Source organism: Podarcis cretensis (genome assembly GCF_951804945.1).
Source record: "Podarcis cretensis genome assembly, chromosome: 12".
Taxonomy (NCBI): Eukaryota; Metazoa; Chordata; class Lepidosauria; order Squamata; family Lacertidae; genus Podarcis; species Podarcis cretensis.
In genome coordinates, this window is record NC_137181.1 from 19,398,029 (window position 1) to 19,425,447 (window position 27,419).

Here is a 27,419-nt window from a genome sequence, read left to right on the forward strand (position 1 = left end):
TCCTTTTTCCTATGTTGATAGGAATGCTTTTAACATTTTTCTTTTATTGTACCTCTGATATTGTATCTGATAAAGGAGAGGCTAAACGTGTGTGTGTGTGTGTGTGTGTGTGTGTGTAAGTAAGTAAGTAAGTAAGTAAGTAAATGGGACTTGAATTCCAGCAATAACTGGAGGCCCATGGATTAGCCACCATTGGATTCTTCCTGGGTCTGTCTTCCCAATTATGCAGAAAAATTGGGTTAATTTAGGGCTGCAATGTGTAGATCACAGATTCAGGACAATTAAAGGAAAGTACTTCTTCACACAGGGACGCGGGTGGCGCTGTGGGTAAAAGCCTCAGCGCCTAGGGCTTGCCGATCGGAAGGTCGGCGGTTCGAATCCCCACGGCGGGGTGTGCTCCCGCTGCTCGGTCCCAGCGCCTGCCAACCTAGCAGTTCGAAAGCACCCCCGGGTGCAAGTAGATAAATAGGGACCGCTTACTGGCGGGAAGGTAAACGGCGTTTCCGTGTGCTGCGCTGGCTCGCCAGATGCAGCTTTGTCACGCTGGCCACGTGACCCGGAAGTGTCTCCGGACAGCGCTGGCCCCCGGCCTCTTGAGTGAGATGGGCGCACCAACCCCAGAGTCTGTCAAGACTGGCCCGTACGGGCAGGGGTACCTTTACCTTTACCTTTACCTTTACCTTTACTTCTTCACACAGTGCATAATTAAGTTATGGAACTTCCTCCCACAGTGGAGGCAATGATGGCCACCTACGTGGGATGCCTTTAAAAGAACTTCAAGGCTGTTTAGTGTGTTTTTACAGATACACCTATGTATGCCTTAAGGGAATGATACTCTATATATTTCTATAAATTGTCTTGTACATATTCAGCTCTCCTTTTTTCTTCCTTACTTTTTAAATTAAAAAATATATAGCACTCAAATATATTCTAGGTAAATAAAGCAGAGAATAAACAACATATATCCACATTTGTAGGTGGAGGGGGCCACATAGTGGCCAAACGTGGGAAAAAGTCAACCCTGCAAATCAGGATATGCTTAGTAGATTTTCCTGGTAACCTCCCAATCTGACTATCTGTAGGGTTACCCTTGAAAACTGGTTACGAGTATGGCATCTTGGCTTCCATCAGAAACTGACAGCACTAATATCCCTCAATCTCAGTTAATAAGCAGGTGTTTCACTTCACAAGGTTCGACTTTTTATCTTTAAATTCCTAAACTGGTTCCGGTCATAACTGTCAACTTTCAGATTTGAAAATAAGGGATCAGCAGCCTCACCTGTCCCGGGGACAGTCTACGGGATATCTAACAATCTGGGATAGCAGCAGGAAGCAGCGGGAAACGGCGCTGGAATAAGGGAATTTCCCGCAAAAAAGGGGAAGCTATGGTTCCAATAAAACTTAGGGAGCTCCTTCTCACATCTATACACATCCAACTGGAGAAGCTTCATGTGCCACCACTTTTATTTTTTTATTTATTCACTGCACCATATCAGACAGGGATGGGGAGGCAGCAGTAAGTCAGCACAGCACAAATGTGAAATGGAACATGGGAGATCAGGTAAGCAGCCCTGCCCTACCAACTGTGGCTGATCCAGAATATAGGAAAACTCAAACAGGAAATTAGTCCAGGTAAAAATGGGGGAAGCAAACTTTTCTTCTCTCAGTGTTTGTTCCATTACATTACACAGTTTTGTGAGATGATCCCCTTCATCATGCCTGAGGGTGGCTGCTCCTACAAAGAGCTTTTTTTTTTTCTTGTGGAAATAGCCATACTATGAAGAGCTCTCTGAAGGGACAATGAAGTAGCCTACTGAATTTCACATGGTTGGTTAAAACGTACGTTGGCCATCAAGGAATTATTTGAACCCTGGCCGCTTTTATTTTTATTTAGCTTATTTTAATTCCTGACATGCTAGTTTTAAAAATGTATTTTGTGACTGCAGACACATACTAACTTGTTGTTGTCGTTTAGTCGTTTAGTCGTGTCCGACTCTTCGTGACCCCATGGACCAGGCACTCCTGTCTTCCACTGCCTCCCGCAGTTTGGTCAGACTCATGTTTGTAGCTTCAAGGACACTGTCCAACCATCTCGTCCTCTGCCGTCCCCTTCTCCTTGTGCCCTCAATCTTTCCCAACATCAGGGTCTTTTCCAGGGAGTCTTCTCTTCTCATGAGGTGGCCAAAGTATTGGTGCCTCAGCTTCACGATCTGTCCTTCCAGTGAGCACTCAGGACTAATTTCCTTAAGAATGGATGTGTTTGATCTTCTTGCAGTCCATGGGACTCTCAAGAGTCTCCTCCAGCACCATAATTCAAAAGCATCAATTCTTCGGCAATCAGCCTTCTTTATGGTCCAGCTCTCACTTCCATACATCACTACCGGGAAAACCATGGCTTTAACTCTGTGGACCAACTTAACTGGGAATAATTGTCAAGTGGACTTACTTCTATATATAGGATATATAGGATTGCACAGTAAGTAACTGGTTGGCTTTACACCAAATTTGCAAGCCTTTGTGTTAGCCCATGAGGAAACAACTTCAAAGTGGTACCTCGGGTTACAAACGCTTCAGGTTACAAACTCCACTAACCCAGAAGTAGTACCTGGGTTACAAACTTTGCCCCAGGATGAGAACAGAAATCATGCGGTGGCAGCGGGAGGCCCCATTAGTGAAAGCGCGCCTCAGGTTAAGAACGGCTCCTTGTTAAGAACGGACCTCCGGAACGAATTAAGTTCGTAACCCAAAGTACCACTGTAGTTGCTCCTAATAAATGTTTGCAGTATTTTATACCAGACATTATTTTGGCACCCTCTCTTTCCCATGCTTAACACTAGATGGCACACAATAGCTACAGTAGCTCTTTGACACAGAAAGTCACAAATATCCAATCCTAGTGAGGATGTCTATGGGAAAGTTTTAAGCTATATTGATTTTAGAAATTCATGTTTTTGAGCATGTTTGCTTACAACTCAACCTTTAGCCAGCCTTCACTAGCCAAAGTAATTTGCTAGAAAAATGGGTGATCTCAGAGAATGAGAGTGAAAGATGTCTTTGAATTCTGTGGGATTCACTTTTGAGTAAGCATGCATAGGTTTGTACGTTTAGTGTGTTGCAACAAAACAGCAAAGAGCTTTGCAGTATTGTATAGCATAATACATTTAGGAGAGTTTATGCTATAATAAATTGTTTCAGGGAAATGCAAATAGTGGGTGCCTGTGGCATTTCGACAGGATTGCTGTCCAGCAGAACAGCGACAGCTACAGTAAAAGCCCTGCTCTGAGTTAATGTGAAGCAGTATCTTTGTTACTTGCAGAAGAATCTATCTTGCACCCTACAGCAGAGATATATATACTGGATGGATAAGGAATAAGGCAAACTCTCAAGTAACCTGGTCCTGAGCTGTATAGAGCCTTATATGTTAATACCAAAACCTTGAAGTTGGCCCAATAGCAGATTGGTAGCTAGTGGAAATCCCACAAGCAAAGTGTTATATGCTGGTGGTATTTTGCCTTCCCAAGCAACCTAGTCACTATGCTCTGCAGTGTCTTGGCTTTTGTGACATGTTTGCATGTAATGTGCAGTTAGAGATTGTTGGTTTTTTATCAGTGTAAGTTATTTGCATCAGGTATGCCCAGCCATTAATGTTTTTGTACCTTTTTTTATTAAATAATTTTTATTAACAGGCCAATCACATCACATTATTCAAATCACATTAGTTCCAAATTATACAGCCAAATTTTAAATTTTGTTAAGGGTACCCATACACCAAGCTCGGCACGAGTCCAAAATTCCGGATAGCTCCAGACATCACATATTTTACTGCTTTAAATTAGACAGTTCTATCCAGTTCGATCCGGATAGTCCTTTATTACTTTCTTTCTCATCTTGTTGTTATCATATATTCCTTTCTTTGCGATCTCTGATGGTTCTCACAAGCAGACTGGAAACTGGCATCTCTGTGTGGGTTTTGTACTCTTCAAAAACTATCTCTCTCAGGGACAGCCTCTGTTCGTCTCTTCCATAAACAAAGTTAACCTTTGGTCTGTCCTTTATTTTTCCTCAGGCTAGCCAGATATATCAAACAAATCAGGGGGCTCTGTCAGGTCAAACTTACATTCCAACATTCCTTCTCTTTCGAACGATCCTGATTCTCCTCCCCCCTGTCCTTCTTTCTCCAGCAAGCCTGTCTTGGCAAGACGCCATTTTTTAACTGCGTTATAAAAATTTTCCTCTTCCTCACCGTTCACCAGTCTTCTCTTCTGTTGTAATCCGTCCCCACACAGTTCTTAAAATCCTGCTTATGAAAAACACGGCAATCTTATTTCTTTCTGGGGTGAAGGGTTATTAATATCACATCGTGTAAAGAAAAAAAGGTTTTTTCCTCCACCACCACCCCTTCGTTCCAAACATACAGTCTCCTAGTGGTGATTCATCAGAAGATTTACTTATCTGTCCGTCACTCCCGGTCACAGAGATCCATTAATCAGCAGCCTTATCTCGAACTTTACTTGATATATGTGCTTCAACTTCCTTTCCAATCGTATATTTCCAATTATAGTTCCAAGCTGAAGCAACCAGCACGCGCTAATTGGAATCGGCGTCAGGAAGAGCTGACTTCACTGAGGGCTCGTGCCAAGTGTTCGGCACCCCCATCTCTCGGATCAGGGGGTGCATTGTGAACACCGCTGGCAAGACAGGGTCCTCCACATCCTGGGGGGGGGGAGGGAAGGCTGTATACTTCCCATAGCAGCCCCTTAATTACCTCGTATGGGTCAGAGAGATGTTATTGTTGGCCATCTTCCAACGCGCCACCTGGTGGGGCCCCCCCATTAATGTTTTTGTACCTTTAGAAAAACAGGCATCTTTAAAAATACAGATTTAGAAATACACCTCTCTCCTGACATTTCCGGGTATGAATTCAGTTATTTAATTATTTCCCAGTGCTGCACATATTTGTGGTTGTGAACAGGTTGATCTACCTGTACATTCATCTGTTTGAAACACAAATGATTGCATTCTACTCTTCCTGTCCTGTGGTCAACAGACCAGATACTATGTTTACCTTTGGCAAAAATTAGAGTTGTGCGCCAGTAATGCACACTTTTTAGATAGCATTCACACAGAATTGAGAAAATATGCATCAGCTAGACCATTCAAATAAAATAAAAATGCATTCAATTTTTCTCAATTTCACGACACTGCTCTATTAAAACTATACTGTTAATATTCATATTTAACCTTTTATTTAGCTCAAACAATGTGCTCAGTGAAAGTGCTGAAAGTTCATAACAATTAAAATGACAAAGAGTCTGATATTTTTAATAGTGGCTGCTCTGAACAGTAGCATTGAGTGGCTCAATACTGCAGTGATTTTGAATTCAATATGATGCTAACGTGTCTGGCACAATCTGAGCATTGTGTAAAAATGCTCCCACTGGTATAAATACCCCTTCCATGCACAATAGCTAATGAGTATATGAAAGAGCTCTTTCAAGACAACATTAAGTCATTCAAAGAGATACAAACCCAGCATTGAGAGAAGAGCTACAGTGCATTTGCTCTAATGCGGTATATGAATCACTTACTATCCTTGGCAATGTATCAAAGCCTTTAGATATATGATATGATCCTAGTGAAAGCCAATAAAATTCTCGAATCATCACACCTTGGAGAGAGTGTAGTTCTTTTTTTATTTTAAGTACCCCCTTCGGAAAGTTCCTTGTTGTTGATTTATAGCAACAACATATGAGTATCACAATTTTTAAATGTTTGGCAGGTAGTCCAGTATTTTTAAATACTCTTTAAGTCACTTTGAGACATTTATGTAAAAAGCAATGAAAAAATGTAATAAACAATTCTCCTAGATTATTTACTACTGCATTTTATCCAATATAGTTTATAATCAACAAGAAATGGTAGATACGTAGCTACTTTCCTTTTGTGTGATGCTGTTAAACTGGAATAATGGAGATATAAACTGAAAGTAACACTGTTACAGATATATGTCAACTGTTTAAAAAGGCGAGGAGGACCTAATCATAACAAAATACTTTCATTGCAAAACCCTTGTTGCAGTAAATGGCTGAAAGGGGAGGTTTTTTCCCCAATAAAGCCTAACTCTGTGTATTATACCACCCTGAATATATCCCACAAGGAGAAGAGGTTGTATCAGGAAGAAGTATGTCTTAAGGACTTCTTTGCATTAACTTTTATGGGCATGATTAAAACCAGGGTCATTTTTGTCAACTTTTATACTGCTCTGTGGTGTGAGTATTTGTGAAAACATTAACCATGTGCCCAGTTTCCTTTGTAATAAATATAACAAGTTCACTATGATGACCCACAAGCTCAGTTAAACAAAACTGTCATTATGCTCAGAATACATGTTCCTCATGAGCAACAATTTAGGATTTAGGTACAGAAGCTGCGGTCTTCCAGATATTGTTGGATTCTGAACCCCATCAGTTCCAAACAGCTTGGCCCATTATTAGAGGCCATGGGACTTGAAGTTCAGCAATATCTGGAGGACCTCAGGTTCTCCACCCCTTATTTAACTGACAGAGGGAAATTTGCAAGGCTTCTGAAAGGAGAACAGAGAAGGAGGTGGCTTTATGAATCACTGGAAATCTAACACAGTCATCTTTCCATGCAGCATCAGCAATCGTCCTGGGAACATCTGATATGATTATAAACGAGACAAAAGAAATAGATTTTTTAAAATAGGGTTTTGTTTAAAATAACCGCACATGTATTGTGTGATCTGGAATGGAAAAGAGTTTGTGTAACCACAAACTAAATATATCAAAAGGCAAAGTCTTTACCATAGCTGCAAGCTATAATACTTGTTTCTCGCCTTCAGAACAGGCAGATTTAGCTAATTCCACGGCTTGACTGGAGTACATGCTTTTTACCTATAATGGGACAATCACAAAATAAATCCCCTTGGATTATTGAGCCTTTAATAAGCTTTGGTTATTTGGGCATGGTAAAATAATTCATCCTCCCTCCCTCCCTACTTTTTCTCATTAAGAGTGTGTTTAAAGGATGAAGTAGAAATCCTAACCCACAGTGAAAATTATAGGAACATTCAGGATAAATTTGGCTAAGAAATTGTTTTAAAGGGATCCTATGTCTAGAAGGTCTTGGGGTTTTTTTCATGAGGAAGCTTAAATGTGCTGAGAGTGGCAGAATCCATCCTTTTTTACCACTACACTGCACCATGTGTGGATTCCCCCCCCCCATACCCTAAGGCTATTAATGGGTTAAACTGGATCTTTTTTTACCTCTATACATTTTCTCCTTAGAGGCATTCTGCAAGATGAGTTAGGCTGAGATCTGTAGTGAGTTTCCAAAGTCCCCCAGTAATCCACCCTCTGTTTTAACTGAACGCTAATGGGTGGTACCAATGACTAAGTCAATGTACTCCACCCTGCTTCCGTCAGATGGGTGTCTGTGGAACTGAAATAGAGGACAAAACATGGGTTTCTCAGTGTTCCAATGGATACTGGATGTATAGAGTTAAAAATGAACTGTTTACTCTAAAAAGAGGATATCTTATTGGTGACTGGGCTTCAGTTAAGAGACAGCTTATGCTCAGATTCCACTTCTTTGATAGGTGGCTCTGTCCACTTGTCATAGTTGGCCTGTGAGGTGGAGAGAGATAAAGATATGGGCCAAAGAGGTTCCCCACCCCTCACCTAAGGGTACATTTTATCTCCAAAACACCTTTTTTCAAACACTAATGGAAGACAGCCAATCACTGGCCTCATTACAACCCCTGAACATTACACCACTACAGCCTGGACAGCAGATTTCTATTACTGTCATTAGAAGTGCTCATTTTTTAGAAAATTCTTCATGCGCTTTTTCTGATGAACCTTTCCTTTTAACCAAAATATTGTTTTTCATAACACTATTGCCAAGGAGCTTGGTGAATGTCTGGGGTGAATCTGATTTATAATTATTCTTCCAAGTTGTCAAATTTTTGAAATATTCTAGTGGAAATGGTAATTCAGAACAGCTTTCTTCTTAGAAAATGCAGGACAGATTACCCATCAGTTTCAAAAGATGAACAGATATGGACCCTGATAGATCTTGATGATGGCAAGCTCTTGACCAAACTCTTATGGCAGCATGACATAAAATTCCATTGTGTTTTGCCAGCCAAAATCGTCTATTTTTGCCTAGCATCCTAGGCAAATATGTTTGGCATTTCACTATGTATCAGTGCCAGACTTTCTGGTGTGTTTTCAAGAAAGGAATGAAAACACCAGGCCACAAACTGCTGTAGTATATTAAGTGCTCGGGAGGATTTCTTGGCACCAACAACAGATCTTAAAAATCACAGAAATAGTTGCATATGGTAGTTAATAACAAAGTTACTACAGTATATGTGACGCCCAAGCCAAGGAGATACCGTATTTACTCAAATGCACACCTTTTTTTTGCCAAATTACATTGCAAAAATTAGGGTGCACATTAGATTTGATGGTGCATTTACATTCGCCAGCAAAAACCTTTTTTGGTTCCAAGGTTTTAAAAATTGAGGTGTGCATTAGATTCGATGGCGCATTGTTGTTGTTGTTGTTGTTTAGTTGTTTAGTCGTGTCCGACTCTTCGTGACCCCATGGACCAGAGCACGCCAGGCACTGTCTTCCACTGCCTCCTGCAGTTTGGTCAAACTCATGCTGGTAGCCTCGAGAACACTGTCCAACCATCTCGTCCTCTGTCGTCCCCTTCTCCTTGTGCCCTCAATCTTTCCCAACATCAGGGTCTTTTCCAGGGAGTCTTCTCTTCTCATGAGGTGGCCAAAGTATTGGAGCCTCAGCTTCACAATCTGCCCTTCCAGTGAGCACTCAGGGCTGATTTCCTTAAGAATGGAAAGGTTTGATCTTCTTGTAGCCCATGGGACACTCAAGAGTCTCCTCCAGCACCATAATTAAAAAGCATCAATTCTTTGGCGATCAGCCTTCTTTATGGTCCAGCTTTCACTTCCATACATCACTACTGGGAAAACCATAGCTTTTACTATACGGACCTTTGTTGGCAAGGTGATGTCTCTACTTTTTAAGATGCTGTCTAGGTTTGTCATTGCTTTTCTCCCAAGAAGCAGGCGTCTTTTAATTTCGTGGCTGCTGTCACCATCTGCAGTGATCATGGAGCCCAAGAAAGTAAAATCTCTCACTGTCTCCATTTCTTCCCCTTCTATTTGCCGGGAGGTGATGGGCCCAGTGGCCATGATCTTCATTTTTCTTGATGTTGAGCTTCAGACCATATTTTGTGCTCTCCTCTCTCACCCTCATTAAAAGGTTCTTTAATTCCTCCTCACTTTCTGCCATCAAGGTTGTGTGATATGCAGATATCTGCGATTGTTGATATTTCTTTCGGCAATCTTAATTCCGGCTTGGGATTCATCCAGCCCAGCCTTTCGCATGATGAATTCTGCATATAAGTTGAATAAGCAGGGAGACAATATACAGCCTTGTCGTACTCCTGTCCCAATTTCCACCAATCAGTTGTTCCATATCCACTTCTAACTGTAGCTTCTTGTCCCACATAGAGATTTCTCAGGAGACAGATGAGGTGATCAGGCATTCCCATTTCTTTAAGAACTTGCCATAGTTTGTTGTGGTCGTCACAGTCAAAGGCTTTTGCATAGTCAATGAAGCAGAAGTAGATACCTTTCTGGAACTCTCTAGCTTTCTCCATAATCCAGCGCATGTTTGCAATTTGGTTTCTGGTTCCTCTGCCCCTTTGAAATCCAGCTTGCACTTCTGGGAGTTCTCGGTCCACATACTGCTTAAGCCTGCCTTGTAGAATTTTAAGCATAACCTTGCTAGCGTGTGAAATGAGTGCAATTGTGCGATAGTTGGAGCATTCTTTGGCACTGCCCTTCTTTGGGATTGGGATGTAGACTGATCTTCTTCAATACTCTAGCCACTGCTGAGTTTTCCAAAGTTGCTGGCATATTCAGTGTAGCACCTTAACAACATCATCTTTTAAAATTTTAAATAGTTCAGCTGGAATATCATCACTTCCACTGGCCTTGTTATTAGCAATGCTTTCTAAGGCCCATTTAAATTCACATAAATACAGTAAATAACTATATATAACAACCTTTGGAAGACATCTGAAGGCAGCCCTGTATAGGGAAGCTTTTAAATATTTAATGTTTTATTATGTTTTTATATGGTATGTTGAAAGCCACCCAGAGTGGCTCAGGCGACCCAGTCAGATGGGCGGGGTATAAATAGTAAAATTATTATTATGGAATAGGATGTCCCCAGGCCCAGCTACAGCTAGCAAACTGATAACGGGGAACACAATGATCTCTGGTGTATGACTTTTGCAGGCTGATGGTAGGGCCTTTGATAATAGCTTCATTGCTGCTCCACTGAGCTTTTCACATGCCCCCACAGGGCTTTTTGTAACAAAAGGAATAGTGCAAGTGTAGATAGACTGATGGATGTTCAATGGGTCATGAACAAATGGTAGATCTAGGTTTAAACATGAGCAGCAGCAACAACAATTTTATTATTTATACTCTGGTCATCTGGCAGGTTATTTTAAAACTAAGAGGGAGTTTCAGGTTGAATATATGTTAAAGTGCAATATTACTGAATTTAGCTATTAATTGTTAAAACATAATTGATCACAACAACTAAACTTTTACAGTGACTACAGTGTATTCCAGAGGCTCAGAAACTGACAATATTTTATATATTATTCCTGACAGCTTTTAAATCAATTTCACAGGTTGCTGAACTTGTGGTTTTGAATTAAGGTAAAGGTAAAGGTACCCCTGCCCGTACGGGCCAGTCTTGACAGACTCTGGGGTTGTGCGCCCATCTCACTTAAGAGGCCAGGGGCCAGCGCTGTCCGGAGACACTTCCGGGTCACGTGGCCAGTGTGACATCGCTGCTCTGGCGAGCCAGAGCCGCACACGGAAACGCCGTTTACCTTCCCGCTGGTAAGCGGTCCCTATTTATCTACTTGCACCCGGAGGTGCTTTCGAACTGCTAGGTTGGCAGGCGCTGGGACCGAACGACGGGAGCGCACCCCGCCGCAGGGATTCGAACCGCCGACCTTTCGATCGGCAAGCCCTAGGCGCTGAGGCTTTTACCCACAGCGCCACCTGCGTCCCCGTGGTTTTGAATTGGGAGCTGGCAATTATGCAGTTCTGCTTTCTATAGAGCCCCATCTATACATCTGACAGCTCCTTTTGAACTTCCCTTTGTGTTCTCTGAAAGCCACACCATTTCCCTTACTAACATTGTAATGTGTGACTATAAATCAGGGGAAATCTGAATGGTCATAAGAAACCATAATCTAAATTTATACAACTAACTGTGCAGGCAATGCTGGAAAAGATATATAAGGGAGGAATATGTTTGCTATTGCAGTTACAAGGAAAGGCAAACTATTATTTTAAAGTAGAGAGGAAAGCTGGACAAGGGTATATTTTCTAAAAGCATTGTGCATGGAATCACCGCCTAATTTATTATTGTAGCTGTTGTTACTGTTGCTGCTAAAGTCTTATAGACTAACTAAAGTATTAAAGATTAATCAGGTGTTACACAATATGTAGAAATATTTGTCTAACTAAACTAAACTAGACTAACTAAAGTATTAAAGATTAATCAGTTCTTACACAATATGTAGAAATACCTTTCTTAAGCCATAAGAAAAGGCGAGGCAGAGGAAGCTGGCTCAGTCCCGCCACCGACTTCTCGAAGCCCCCGGATAAGGGTTGGGGAGGAGCCCAAGCTCAGCCGCGGCCATGGCACAGGTAGCGGCAGAGAGGAGAGGCAGGCAAGGGGGGGTCTGCTGGGGGGGGGACAAAACAAAGCCTGGGCGTTGAGAGTGTATCTTTTTGTGTGCGCCTTAAATATTTATTTGTTATGACATTTGGTTTTATAGACAAGAACCAATTCCATGCATAGAATATAAAAGTCAAAGCCCTATGAGATCATTTTATTATTTTAGATGTGATGCTGGCAGTGAGGTGAAATGAGCAAGGACAGTTATTGTGTATTCAGAACATGTGTGGATTGTTTTAAGGGAAAAGGCACATTGACTCTTATCCCCTTGAGTTTAACATGTGATTTATTTATTTATTTTTAGTTAACTATTGAAAAACTCACACACTGTTTAATCTTATTAACTATGTTGTGTTTAACCCAGTTCTGTGCACTATAGATTGTGTTACGGTTTGAGGTTTATTTGTCCTTGTCACCTACACTTTGAGGAGTTTCTCACTGCCCAAGTTGAAAGATGGCAGTGGGTACATATAGTATAGTACATCTCTTCCAACACCGGCCAAGAAGGCTTCCAAACATGTATAAATGGAAGACATTTCAGGTTTAATAATAATAATAGGAATTTTTCAAGGACTCTACAGTCGTACCTTGGTTCTCAAATGCCTTGAAACTCCAATATTTTGGCTCCCGAATGCCGCAAACCCAGAAGTGAGTTACTGTTACATGAGATCTGTGTGTTTGTCTCTGTTTTTCTATGCTGTGTTTTTCATGCCTATTTCTGATCTGTAGAGCTTTGCTTCCAGGAGGACAGAATACAGTATTCATTCTCCTCTTACTGTAACATTTTAAACAGTGACTGTATATGTATAACCTTTTTACAGTGCAGTTGACAGTGCTATGTATATACTTTTGACATAAGTGCTTGTAACAAAGGAATAGAAATAGTTAACTAGTTCAATTATTTATATTTTATTTTACAGGCAAATTTCAAGTTTCTCATCTGGATTGGATTATTAAGCTGCTCTGTGGTCTGCGGATCTGCCCAACAAGGTAAATGGAAATATGTACAGGTTTAGAAAACGTAGACTGATTTTCTATTCTACAGTGCAGGTGACCTTTTAATTCCAGAGCTATCCAGTGTAAGCTTGCTATGCTTGTTTTGAATTGATTCAAGGACAAATGCTGCCTGTTTCACTTTCATACAACATTAATCCATATTGGTTTAACCTCTTTGCTCATGTCTCTGAAACTGTTGGCAAAGAGGACATATGAACAGGAGGACTGTTTGCCCTGGAGAAGAGATTGAGCTGTATCTTCAGAACCACACTCTTGTTTCTCTAGTGTAGCCACATCTGAAGGATGCTGAACTGCATCTACAGCTTGAAATTGTACTCTTGTCCCACATCAGGTCATTTGAAATGTTATGCACCTCTTATTCTTCCAAGTAAGAAAAACCAAACAGCCTTTCCGAACATGCAGTGAAATAGATGCAGGTGCAATTTCTCTTGCAGAACGTCTTTACGTTCCACCGTTTCATCCTTTATGTTTGGAATTCACCTGCATCTATTTTACTGTTTGTACATACATTGGAAAATCTTGATTAGCGTCACCTTTTCATCATGTGTGTGCAGTGCAATGAATGCATGTGCAATTTGTCATTCATGACTGTTGTGGTTTTCATGGTTTTTCTTATGTGGAGGATTGTTCCATGGCATTTGAAGCATTCCTAATTAACGAGTTATGATTGGCACAGAAGAACTGTGCATTCTCTTGCGGGGGCCCAATTAGTGCCATTGCCTTCCGTTAAGAGTTTGGGTGTAATCCTTGATGCCTCCCTTTCCAGGGAGGCGCAAGTTACAGCAACAGCCAAGGCGACCCCTCCTCACGGGGTCTCTGCCACGGGAGCATATTCACCCAGTACTTTTCAAACTGCACTGGCTCCCGGTAGAGTACAGGGTCAGATTTAAGGTGCTGCTTTTGACCTTTAAAGCCCTTCACGGCCTAGGACACTCATACCTACGGGACCGCCTCTCCCGGTATGCCCCACGGAGAGCCTCAAGGTCCATAAATAGCAACACCCTAGTGGTCCCGGGCCCTAAGGAAGTTAGATTGGCTTCAACCAGAGCTAGGGCCTTTTCAACTCTGGCTCCGGCCTGGTGGAACGCTGTGCCTCATGAGACCAGGGTCCTGCAGGATCTGATTTCTTTCCGCAGGGCCTGTAAGACAGAGTTGTTCCGCCTGGCCTTTGGCTTGGAGCCAATTTGATTCCCTCCCTCCCTTTCTTTCTTTTTTCCTTTCCTTCTCCTCCTGCAATGAGGCTACATTTTAATATTTTAATGTTTCCATATTTTAATGTTGCATTTTAATTTTGTTTTTAAGTTATAATCATTCAGTTTGTTTTTATTATTGCTTGTAAGCCGCTCTGAGCCCGGCCTTGGCTGGGGAGGGCGGGGTATAAATAAAAAATTATTATTATTATTATTATTATTATTATTATTATTGGTGCTCCAACTTTCACTCTAGACTCTGAGCACTTGTGGAATTGATTGTTAAGCAACACTTGCAATCATATGTTAATTATAGATATAATGATTAGTTTGAACCTCTGTTTATGGCTAGTAAGACATTTACTTATACAGTACATTAAATTAGGTATGTGTTGTCATTTCTTTTATAAAAAAAACCCTTGCATTTTCTTATAGGTGGGAGCAATTGTATAAAAGCTAATGCTAAATCATGTGCTGATTGTATACAGGCTGGACCAAATTGTGGATGGTGCAAAAGTGCAGTATGTATTTTTAAAAAATATATTTCATTTGCAATATTTTGTTTCCTATTTCATTTTATCTGTAGCTATTATGCATTCAATAACTTTTTATGATTCACTCCTTTACATTGATAAATAAGCTGCAAATGAAAGCTACAGGTTTCTTTGGTCAGTGTTAGACTCTACAAAGTGCAGAGCAGATGTGAACAATAAGTCTGCAGTTAAAATTTTGGTGGTGGAGAAGTGGAGGCTGTCATGTATGTTTAAGATTGGCTTTGTGAATAACAATTCCTAGCATGGGGGTTAAGTTTTTATTGTAGTTGTTGTTGTTGTCATCACTGTTATTCTGGAACTGGTAGGAAACAGTGTTGGCGGCAGCATCAAGACCAGCAAAGATTTTTTTGTCAGAAATAACCTTCCTTGTTTTAATGATCCCTTGGTGCCTTTGGAAGATGCTTTTGTGCACATGGAAAGGTTTTTGAGAGCCAGTATGATCTAATGGTTAGTGCTGGAATAAGAATACAGAGACTCTGTTTCTAATCACTACTCAGGCCATAAAGCTCTGTGGGCTACCTTGGTTATGCTACGCACTCTCAACCTAATTACCTTTCAGGACAATTAAATGGGTAGCAGGACTCCTGTGCTGCTTTGAAGTTCCTGTAAGGTGCAAGGTGAAAGACTGCTTTCTCCATGACAATACACAATAGGAAGTAGCAAGAGCAAGACCTTCTCTTAGTGCATCTGAGTTTCCCTGTTTGTATCTGGGTGAAACACCTTTGCCTTATTTCCCAACTCCTCTGCATGTGCCAGAGGATTTGGAGATGGAATGGGTCTGTTTGTTTCACACAGCAGAATAAAAAGACCCTGGTGCAATTTGAGGGTAAAGAGATTCCTCATTTGGTGCTTTGTCCACAAATTCAATTTGCAGGGAAGGGATTCCACCTCACCCGTGACCAGCAGGAGAGAAAGTGCAGCTGAGTTGTACACAAACAGGCAGATTTGCAAGGAAAGATTCCTTGCCATTTCTCTCTTTTAATACTCCACTGAGCATAGAAATAAGTGTGTCCCTTATGCATCAGTTGAAATATATTGACTTATTTACAAGTTATCTATCAAATAGCATGCTGTCGCTGTTCTCCATTTCTCCCCGTCCCAGCTCTTCTACTTTCCAACTGTAATGATCAGATTGGCACTACTGGCTGTATCCATATATAGCTTAGTTCACACTGCTGTTTTTCCATGCCCCCTTCCCTACACAGGGGCAGGGGTATTTGTCATGTGGACATAAGTAGTTGACTTGTATGCATGAAATAGTCTGAGGTCTCTTGAATGCCAGGTGAAGGAGGTAGAGAGGCGAATTCTCTGAAACGATCCACGTTGCCCTGATTAGCTAGAAGCACTTGCTGTCTGCAGTTGGAACCAGGCGAATGGGTAAATTCTTCACTCTGTTGCTAAAATCTTTTTTTATTTTAAGAATGCAGTCTCCTTAGGCTTTGTCCTCTTCCCTTTGCCAGTGGCAAGGACTCTGCCCCCTCCCAAGTTCTCCCTCATAGTTATTTAAAATCATTCCACTCCGGAGTCTCTCTGTCTGGATTTAATTATATTCTCCTGGTGATATTAGAAGGGCAGTAACTTTAGCTGCAGACAAAGCAGGTGGACAGGGAAACAGAATTTTCTGTGCATTTTAAATCCAGTTTTACTTCTGGAATGTCCTGAGTCCTAAGTTCTGATACAATCCTTAGGCCCAGTTTCTCAGAGGTGGTTAAACCTCCGTACGGAATGTACTATTTCAGACTGCAGATCGGGACTTGCATGCTTGAATATTTCTCCGAAACAACAGCAGCAAAAGTAACAAAAATCCATGCACAGAGATAACTGAAAATGCCTATCTTTTACAGGCCTTTTGATTCATGAGATACAGAGAAGACATAATGTACATAACTTGTTTTTTTTAATTGTGATTGATAGTTTTGTTTTTGATTGCCATAACCTATCCTAAAGTCTACAGACAAAGAGTGGGATATAATTTTTTTTAATGATAAAAGCAAAATGTTGAAAAGAAGACTAGACTAGAGCCCTGCTTCTGACAGCTACAGTTTCCACTAACAGTGAATAGCTTCCTGTGTTTCTAACCTCCAAAATAAAATATCTGTATTCTGCTTTGCAACTTTGCCCTGGCCTTTGACACCTGAGGTGTATATTTTCAGGACCCACTCTACTGCTGTGAGCATAAATTGTTTTAAACTGTTGAATCGTAAATTCCTGCAGCCTGCCTTGGAACCTTACAGTGAAGAAGTCAAATAAATTACAGTAGTATGGTATGTTGTAAGTTGAAGCCAGAAAAGGCAAAACTTAACTTGGTCCCTTTTTGTTTTTCCACTGCTTGTTAATTCTAATAGTTCCTTTCTAGGGCCATTGCTAGTTTGCACAATTTGTACTTGGTTTGCTGTTTTGTTCACTGGTGTTTTCCCACTAAACTTCAGGGGATAAATACAATGTATGAACTGGGCTGTCTGACAGATACAGCAAAGAGCAGTTCCTGTCCTCCTGGTCATCCTTTTACAGAAATTACTTCCAGCCCCATCCATGTGTGTGAAAGTGATAAAACACAAATTGCTTTTGTGCTGTAGCATATAATAATGGTTCTTCATTGGATTTTACATGCAAAGTGTCAGGTATTGGCTGTTTGGTCGTGTAGTCATGTAAACCAGCAGACAGCAATGACTCACTGTTCCATTCTGGGTCTCGGATGGGCTGCTTTGAGTATACTTCCTCAGGAACCTGTCTGGCATCTTCCTCTGGGGCTCCTATATATTTAAAATAGGGTGAACGAGCCATAGCTGAGTGGCAGAGTCCTACGCTTTGCATGGAGAGGGTCCCAGGCCCAGCCCTTGGCATCTCTCGTTTAAAAAGGTCAAGCAGTAGCTGATGTGAAACACCTCTTCCTCAGACCCCAGAGAAATGCTGTCAGCCCAATGGAAAGATAATTTAATGGAGAATGTAATGCAAAAAAGATTGTTCAATTATCTGTATTCTGTCAAAAGTTATAGCCAAATAACCAGAAAAAGGAATTTTTAGAGAGCCAGTCAGGTGTCATCTTCTTTTGGCAATGATGGTGGATAACACCACTTTTTTTTTGGAGTAATACCATAAAATTATATATCAATGGAAAGACAATTTTGGCCACTAGTGTATATTCTTATCAAGATGCTACAGATGTGTATTGTGTACTTATTTCCAAGAGGAAAGAATCTAACTTTGGCATCCTCCACACTTGAAGGTACGCATACATACATACATACATACATACATAATTTTGCTTGTATGCTGCCTTTCATCCTTCTAACCATGCTCAAGGCAGCTTACAGCATGAAAAAATACATAACAACATTATAACAAAAGGAGTCAAAAACAATGAATAAATCAATTTTAAAAGAACACAACCAAACAGAACAGTTTCACATATATCACAACAATATCTAAAATAAAGATACAATAAATCAACAGCAACAACTCCTTGCTCCCCCCGCCCCAAACCACCCCAACCCAAGATTCTGTTCAGCAGCCTCAGCTTTTGTAACTCTCAGGCCAGGTGAAAAAAAGGCTTTCAAGGCAGGGGGCAGGTCCTCCAGGACTGAGAGCTGTGATGGGGTAGCTCTACATCAAATGAATACATTACTCCCTCCCTCCCTTCAGAAGTGATCTCGCTAAAATTATGTATAAAACCTTCCTGGTTTTGGTCTCTTCCTCACAGTTGCAGGCACACTAACAATGACAATGTGCAGGGCCCCCCCCAGATTTGCTGTTCGATCTTTCTTTTTCGTGCTTGGACTAAACACTTATTTTTGTCCCGCAACTGGGCTGTTTTTCTGGCTGTGTTGTCTCTCGAGTTCAGTTCCTGCCATGTCTCCTCTGCCTCTCTGGCACTTGGCTCCTGGCAAGAGCCCAGCTGGTTTTGGCTTTACTGCTCCATCACAACCCCTCTGCTGGAAGCAAGAGCCCTTTCTTTCAAATGCCAGGACTTCTTCCTCTCTGAGTCTGCCTCACATCTCTTTCATTCTCCTCCTCTCCTTGTAGCTTGTGGTTGCAACCGTGACCCACGCCCACACCGGTGTCATGACTCCTTTTCTGAGTCTGTGCCCTTACAGTCTGCCCTGCCCATTCTGCAGCTGTCTCCTGTTTTTGCTAGCTCTGCTAGGCCCTTGCATCTCGACCCTTCCCCCAGGACTTCCTTGCAGGGACAGGTGATAGCTTTGAAACCTACCAAGCCCGCTTACAGCATCTTTCTTGAAAACTACTGCCGAATCAACTGTCATTGCTGCTTTCAATCATCTTCCAAGGAGCTATTAAAAATAGTAAGACAGCTAAGATAACATTTGGAACAATATTACAGTTTAGTACAAAATTAACAATTAGACTTTGCTGTACCCTGCTGTGTGTATCTTTGCATTTCTGAAAACATACCTTTACTGAAGGTGATCCCCTCCTGCAACTAATACAGCAATACAAAGTGAAAATCAGATTTGGTTTTTAAAATGTCAATGGTGTTTTGAATTGTATGCGGAATGAACCACGGTGGTAGTATAGTTGGAGATGAACCTACTGTGAACAATTTAGAACCTGATTTTGTTTATGTTTGCTAGATCTTCTTTGAAGAAGGAGAATCTACTTCAGCACGATGTGATGATTTGGAAGTTTTAAAAACTAAGGGCTGCCCTCCAGATGAAATAGAGAATCCCAGAGGCTCACAAGCCATGCTGAAAAACAAGGAAGTAACCAATCGTGTCGAAGGGGCTGCTGAGAATCTTAAACCGGAAGACATTACTCAGATTCAACCACAGCAAGTGCAATTAAAGCTGCGAATAGGTAAGGATGTCAGGTTAACAGTGATGTCTTTTTCCTTATGTTCTCACCATTATTCAATAAATTGACTAGAAATGTCAAAACATTTAGATGATAGATAGATAGATAGATAGATAGATAGATAGATAGATAGATATAGATATAGATATAGATATAGATATAGATATAGATATAGATATAGATAGATAGATAGATAGATAGATAGATATAGATAGATAGATAGATAGATAGAGATCGATCCAGTTTCAACTGAGGTGGGAAAGTTGTACCTTGATCAAGCCATTGTACCTTGATTTTCTAGTAGTTTCCCCACCTTAAGTATATTGCCTTGAGCAGCATTGGTCAGAACAGCAACTGAAATGCCTTTCGACAGACACTTGCACATGAACATTCCACTTACCCTATTCAAGAAAAGCATCTGAAGATCTTTAAATGACCAGTCTTCATGAAACATGGTGTGGGATAATTTCCAGAATATTGGGGCTTTCTAAACAATTTTGGAACATGCATAAATGGTTTAAGATTCATTTGGGGTCAAAAATGCTTTTCTTCACCCTGAAAGTGCTTTGGAACTCCTCAGAAGAAACACAGAATGCGCCCCAGGAATTGATAACCGTGATACATATTTTGCAGTCATGGCTTCTCCCAAAGTATCCTTGTTAGGAGATGCCAATGTCCCTCTCAGAGCTATACTTGTGTGGCAAGGCCACGAACCCTCCCCTTATGTTGGAATAAAGGGCCATCTTCTGGGGGCCACGTGCCAGTGGTGTGCAGGGCCAAAGGTAAATGTGGGTGGAGCAACAGGTGTGACTTCGTACAGTGGACTATTTTCCAACAATGCCCAAGAGGTTTTAAAATAAGCTGACACCTCACACACAAATCTCTGCCCTCCATCCAGGCAAGGAAGAGGCGGCTTCACAGCTCAAGGATATATTCTAGCAAGACAGAGGCACTAAGCATTGGTGGAAGTGTCAGTGCACTTGTATGTTTAGCGTACTTACTGTCTAGTGCCATTATGGAATTTTTGCTTTAAAACTTTTATTTCTTTTTCTGGGATTAGGGGAACCACAGACATTTTCATTAAAATTTAAGAGAGCTGAAGATTATCCCATTGATCTTTATTACCTTATGGATCTCTCCTACTCTATGAAAGATGACTTGGAGAATGTGAAAAGCCTTGGAACTTCTCTCATGAGTAAAATGAAGAATATAACTTCAGATTTTCGAATTGGTAATAATTTTGTTTAAGATCATTATAAATTAGGGCTTGCTTTTCTTTACAAACAAAGTTCTGTTTATCATGTCACAATGTAAAGAGAAATATACATGTGTAATATGCATGTGCTCAGAAATATAAACATGATTTAGTAAGTTTGTACTAGGAGAAGAAAATGCATACCTTAATAACATAGATTCTGTATTAGATTGCTGCTGGATAAAAACAGATATGGATAGAGCAAACCTGAGAGCCTATATGCAAGCTAGTGGAAGCAAGGATTATAATAAAGGTAAAGGTAAAGGTACCCCTGCCCGTACGGGCCAGTCTTGACAGACTCTGGGGTTGTGCGCCCATCTCACTTAAGAGGCCAGGGGCCAGCGCTGTCCGGAGACACTTCCGGGTCACGTGGCCAGCGTGACATCGCTGCTCTGGCGAGCCAGAGCCGCACACGGAAACGCCGTTTACCTTCCCGCTGGTAAGCGGTCCCTATTTATCTACTTGCACCCGGAGGTGCTTTCGAACTGCTAGGTTGGCAGGCGCTGGGACCGAGCAGTGGGAGCGCACCCCGCCGCAGGGATTCGAACCGCCGACCTTTCGATCGGCAAGTCCTAGGCGCTGAGGCTTTAACCCACAGCGCCACCTGCGTCCCCTAAGGATTATAATAGGTTGCATCAAATTTAAGGCATACTCACAGTAGACTAATTGGGATAAGTAGACTTAAGTTAATCAAGTTTATTGTCAATGCTTTTGTTCTGAAGATAACTTAAGTCATGTACAAACTGAACACATAGTATTCAAAGCTAATGAGTAGTTTGAGTAGATCTACTTTTAAGTAGGACTTGGTTGAATACAACCCAAAGTTGATTGGTTTCTATGTAAACATTGGAATTCCTACTGGGTTTCATATACAGCCTCTTGAGAAAGTAAAGTGTCTACATGGTCCCAGTTCATAGCACTCCTTCCAGGCAATATGTCCTGCTTCTTTGGGATGAACACATGCACAAAAGAAACCCACATGACAGCCAGATAGCCTCTCCGGGTTTCCAAACATGTCTGCTGTGTAGAAGACATTCAGTATAACCCTTGCTAAGGGTGAGTTCTGACCCTTCAGAACCACTTCCTCCTGAACACTTCATTACCTGGTAGACCAAGCTTCCCATTGTTTCCTGATGAAAAAGAATGTCTTTTGCTGGAGTGCAACCTGCCCTGAAACTTGGTGGCTTCTCTATAGGGCTTTCTATTGCTCTCAGAACTAATAGAGTTCCATTGTATGTCCTCTCTCTCTTTCTCTCTTTCTCAGGTTTTGGCTCTTTAGTTGAACAAACTGTAATGCCTTATATTAGTACTACACCAGCCAAACTCAAGAACCCATGCACCGCTGACCTTAACTGTACAAGCCCTTTTAGCTACAGGAATGTACTCAACTTTACCAGAGATGGAAATCTGTTCAACAAGTTTGTAGGTGATCAACAGATTTCTGGCAATCTGGATTCTCCTGAAGGTGGATTTGATGCAATAATGCAGGTTGCTGTTTGTGGTGTAAGTGTATTTTCATTTCTTTTGCATATTACTATAAATGCAATTGACTTGTAGACCCTTGGCTGTTATTCAGATTTAATGGATCAAAAGTGTTAATTTAACTTCTTGGACACAAATATTGAAAAGGTACAATGATAAGCCAGTGGGGATCCTTAAAGGGCATTCAACCACATGTGTACTCGTAAAGGTTTATTTGTTGCAGCTCTTGCACAGGAAACAAAAGGCGTAGTCATTGTGTACTCTCTCTCTCTCTCTCTGTTCAACAACAACAAAAGGTTTCAGTCACCAGTCTATGATTTGCAGACCCTCTCTTCTACTGCTTCTGGTCTTGCTCCTATAAAGTCTAGCTGCTGATTTTCAGTTCTAGTAGTTGTTAGCCAGCAGTGTATTTTGAGGGACCCCAGCTCATACCCCCCACCCCACCTCACCCCAGACACACTTAGCTAGTAAAGATATAGAGTAAAACCCTGGACCAAAACTCTGATCTGGATGCCCAAGTGACTGGTGCCAGCAATTTTCAGAGGGAATTGGGAAGGCGACTTCAGTGTACAAGTGGAATCCTCCCCCTCTCTTGCTTTGAAGCTTTCTGAGTCAACCTCCAGTTGCAAAGGTTGCATGGTAATTTCTCCATGCCTCTTGACCATAAGCTGGAGCAACTGTATCCTAGTGCCAACACATCCCAGCTGTCACTTCCGGGTGTGTTCAGGTGGCTTCTTCCCACATTGTTTTTATGTCATGCACATGTTCCTGAAGCTACTATCAAAACTGTACAGTAGTGATGGGAGGAGAGCTTATATTTGCTAAAAAATACATGGGGATACTGATCACTCATTTTTCAGTTTTCTCTGCTACCATATTCTTTCACAATGATCTATGCTTTTATTTATATATATATATAAAATTTCTTCTCAAGTCAGAACTTATTTGGAGAAATGTCACTCGGTTGTTGGTATTTTCTACGGATGCTGGATTTCATTTTGCTGGAGATGGGAAACTTGGAGGAATTGTCTTGCCAAATGACGGGCAATGTCATTTAGATAACAATATGTACACAATGAGCCATTATTATGTAAGTATGCTTAAGAGAATGTTTAATTTTGTGTTTACATGTATGTTACTGTGTATATGTGCCCCCCCTCTCTCTCTCACACACACACACATGCAAATATACACACGTGTTGTAGAAATGGGAGACAATCCCAGTATACTCCCCCCCCCAATGTAGAAGAATGCTTTGAGAAGAACACCCATTAAGAGTTTAGCTTATAATTTTAAAATAGCAGGCACTGTAAGCTTTCATGGACCAGTGCTAGCAGAGCTTGTATGTAAAAACATGTAGAGATTTTTAATTTTGTTATAGTAGCCCTCACATTTTTCTTCATGGAGGAAGAATGCCAAGTTTGGTTTGCCTATTTTAAAACCAAGTTATCCTACTTTGCTAAAACTCCTTTTCTGAATCCAGAAAGAAACCCAAGAACTGGAGAACATTTATTTAACTGGCAAAATAGAAGAAAAAGCCTAAGTAATGCTTTGATAAGAATGAAGAATCTGAGAATTAGAGGCTTCCGTTAATGAGAGTTGATGGATTGCTTTAAAAAAAATGTTTTTGACTCTTATGTTTGCTCTTGCTTATGTTTGTATAGAAAATTGTATATAAGACTGTTATTGTGTGTGAAATTCAAGTATATATAAAAAGTAAACTCCATTCTTCAGGATTATCCCTCCATTGCACACCTTGTTCAGAAGCTAAGTGACAATAATATTCAGATAATATTTGCTGTTACACAAGAATTTCAACCAGTTTACAAGGTAAGAGCAAGTGACAAAAGCTTCTATAGAGTCCCTTCCCTCACCAGCTGAGATTCCCCAGCCTGAAAATGCCTCCACCCACACGACCAGTGGTGCTCTCTAGGCAATAATGGTATTTACCCCCACCCACCCTAGGTGGGAATGTAGAGAGAGTTGATGGGTTGCAGTTGTCCCACCCCTGTTCTATGCATGTGTTAGAAACTTGAGCAATTGAATTCTGTATAACTATGGTTTTCTATATGGGACACAGGTGGCACTGTGGTCTAAATCACTGAGCCTAGGGCTTGCCGATTGGAAGGTTGGCAGTTCGAATCCCCACAACCGGGTCAGCTCCCGTTGCTTGGTCCCAGCTCCTGCCAACCTAGCAGTTCAAAAGCACGTCAGAGTGCAAGTAGATGATAATAATAATAATTTATTATTTATACCCTGCCCATCTGGCTGGTTTCCCCAGCCACTCTGGGCAGCTTCCAACCAAATATTAAAAACAATACAGCATCAGACATTAAAAACTTCCCTAAACAGGGCCACCTTCAGCTGTCTTTTAAAATAAATAGGTACTGCTCCAGCAGGAAGATAAACAGCGTTTCCATGCGCTGCTCTGTTTTCACCAGAAGCGGCATAGTCATGCTGGCCACATAACCTGGAAAAACTGTTTACGGACAAATGTCGGCTCCCTCGGCCAGTAAAGCGAAATGAGCGCCGCAATCCCAGAGTCGTTCACGACTGGACTTAATTGTCAGGGGTCCTTTACCTTTTTTATGGTTTTCTATAAATGGCATTTTGTGTATAGAATTAATCTATCTGCTGCTTATGATTTTAACTGAATGGTTTTCTCACTCTTCTCATGTAAAGGAGCTCAAGAATTTGATTCCAAAATCTGCCGTGGGAACACGCTCTTCAAACTCCAGTAACGTGATTCAACTGATAATTGATGCCTACAATGTGAGTTCACCAGTTTTCATTATCGCCACATACACCCAAAGACAACGTGTTTTGTATACAATAAAGGATGTATTTTGTTGAAGACCCCAGTGGGGATCCGGACCTGGCCGCATATACATATACATCTACATCTACATCTACACACAAGTCAAGTTTGACAGGTGGACAGGGCCACCCCCTTGTCAATCACCTGATGTTGCAATGGCAAACTTCACTTGCATGGTTTGAAATCAAATGTATAAGCAAAAAATGTGTGCAGTATTGCCATCAGTCAGCTGATGGTCAGCACTGAAGAAACCCTTTGTGCAGTGCTTCTCCAGCACTGATGATCAGCTTCAAAGCACCTTTTACCAAGCCCTGCCTTTACGTGCCCCACACTTGTCACATACAACATTAGGTGTAGGGCAGGTAGCCATGGCTTGGACTCTTGTGCCAAATGGGGAGGCCTGGCTGGAGGTTCCCCATCCCTTATTTAAGCAGATGAGGTTCTGAGTTGTATATGTAGTATAAAAAGAGTTGGTAGCTTCCCATTCTAGCCACCCAGAGACCTTGCTAACAGGGCAAGACAGGTTTGAGCAGATTACACTGGTGCTGGCTTGACTGCACTGGCTGTCAGTTAGTTTCCAGACCCAGTTCAAAGTGCTGATTTTAACCTATAAAGCCTTAAACAGTCTGCAGTCCTTTACAATATGTTTCTGTGTGGTTTTTCGGGGGAGGAGTTGGGAGAGGAAAATAGCAGTGCTGATCTTATCAGCAATACAATTTTATCAATCTCTTTTATCCGTTTTGTAAGCTACAATGATGCTGGCTGCACAAAACCCACAAGAAAATGGTAACACTAGTTCAAAACTTGCTGTGTCAAGATACAGAGAAAACTAATACAGTGGTACCTTGGTTCTCAAACTTAATCCGTTCTGGAAGTCTGTTCCAAAATCAAGACACACTTTCCCATAAAAAGTAATGCAAAATGGATTCATCTGTTCCAGACTTTAAAAAACAACCCCTAAAACAGCAATTTAACATGAATTTTACTATCTAACGAGACCACTGAACCATAAAATGAAAGCAATAAACGATGTCACACAATAAATCAGTAGCTGAACTGGGTTCCACACAGTAACAAAAACAAAACAAAAAAGAGCCACAAAAACAAAAATGCAAAATAAATAGCAAAAACAGACAAAACTCAGCATAACTCTCAAAACGTAAGTGTGGCACTCAAAACGAAGCACGTTCAGCTTCCGGAAAAAGTTCACAAACAGGAACACTTACTTCCGGGTTTGCAGTGTTTGGGTTCCAAGTTGTTTGAGTACCAAGGTGTCTGAGAACCAAGGTACCACTGTAGTCCCTTCAGAAATGCACGTTTTAAAAGGACTAGATAGAATCTGTTGAACATGTATCTCTTGCAAGAGAGTATTTTCCAAGTGTTTTTAAGGAACTGTTTGGACATCTGGGAGACCACAGAGTAGAAAAACCTGTGGCTTTCCAGATGAAGTGGGGCTGCATGTTCCATTATCCTTCACTAAACTACTTGACTTTTGTGTTAGTCATTGTCTTCAGAAGTCATTCTGGAAAACAACAAACTACCAAAAGAAGTCACAATTGAGTATAAATCTTTTTGCAAGAATGGAGTGAATGGTACAGGAGATGAAGGAAGAAAGTGCTCCAACATTTCAATTGGAGATGAGGTAACTTTCTGCATTCTGGAATCGGTGTGCTATTGCTTCACACACACACCCCTAATCAGTGTCAAACAATTTACCTATGTACTCTTTATTTTGCTTACAGGTTAGCTTTGAGATTAAAGTAACAGCCAACCAGTGTCCAGAAAAAGGGCAGGGTGAAACCATTAAAATCAAGCCACTAGGTTTCACTGAAGAGGTAGAAATTAATCTGGAGTTCATCTGTGAATGTGAATGTCACAAGGACAGAATTCCAGACAGCCCTATTTGCTCCTATGGAAGTGGAACATTTGAGTGTGGTGCCTGCAGGTAGATAAATATTAATGTTTTTTCTCTCCCTCAGATAAATCTGCTAGGAAATAAAATATCCCTTGACTGTAAATGGCCAAAAAAAATATCCCAGACTATACACAAATGTAGTTGGAATACCTTTCCCTGATTCTTCTTGGGTGGAATCAGCGCTGAAGGGAATGTGCTGTCCACCAGCTCAGGAGAACCTCTATGTATTCCTCACATGCTTCAGGGTTGAGCCTCGACACTGAAAATAGATGCTTTGGAGAACTCATGAGAGTCCCTATTCTCTGCCACTCCCCTTTTCCTCCTACTTTAAATGGCCCTTCACTCATTTTTTTCATTCATCATTTCTATCCACCACCTGCCTCTCTTTCTCCAGACCTCAACTTTCTCCCAATTCCTACCACATACCTCATTTTCCTTCTCATTTTCCCGTCTCCTGCTATTTCTGCACTGCGTCTTGTTTCTTTCTTAGCCTCTTTCCTTCCTGTGCCACATAATCCGTACTCAAAGTGAAGTTGTGTGTCCTTTCTCCTCAAAAA

General features: G+C 41.2%; 1 protein-coding gene and 1 long non-coding RNA gene across 7 annotated transcripts in view; one reads left to right on the forward strand and one right to left on the reverse strand.

Annotated features, from left to right (window-relative positions):
• Positions 1-5,909: 5,909 nt before the first annotated feature.
• The window catches only part of LOC307199367, a 63,866-nt gene continuing 42,356 nt past the window's right edge, over positions 5,910-27,419 (reverse strand). The window contains exon 3 of the long non-coding RNA XR_013831933.1: positions 5,910-6,914. This is a non-coding gene — a long non-coding RNA (uncharacterized lncRNA). The remainder of the gene's footprint in view (positions 6,915-27,419) is intronic.
• LOC307199096 (integrin beta-1-like) overlaps positions 11,692-27,419 on the forward strand; it is a 36,784-nt gene continuing 21,056 nt past the window's right edge. For all 6 annotated transcript variants that reach the window (XM_079946728.1, XM_079946726.1, XM_079946727.1 and 3 more), the window contains exons 1-11: positions 11,692-11,791; positions 12,743-12,812; positions 14,465-14,550; positions 19,173-19,395; positions 20,453-20,623; positions 21,912-22,150; positions 23,064-23,219; positions 23,864-23,959; positions 24,812-24,901; positions 26,449-26,589; positions 26,690-26,892. In XM_079946728.1, the coding sequence (XP_079802854.1) occupies positions 11,783-11,791; positions 12,743-12,812; positions 14,465-14,550; positions 19,173-19,395; positions 20,453-20,623; positions 21,912-22,150; positions 23,064-23,219; positions 23,864-23,959; positions 24,812-24,901; positions 26,449-26,589; positions 26,690-26,892 (1,484 nt within the window). In that variant the 5' untranslated portion in view covers positions 11,692-11,782. The remainder of the gene's footprint in view (positions 11,792-12,742; positions 12,813-14,464; positions 14,551-19,172; positions 19,396-20,452; positions 20,624-21,911; positions 22,151-23,063; positions 23,220-23,863; positions 23,960-24,811; positions 24,902-26,448; positions 26,590-26,689; positions 26,893-27,419) is intronic.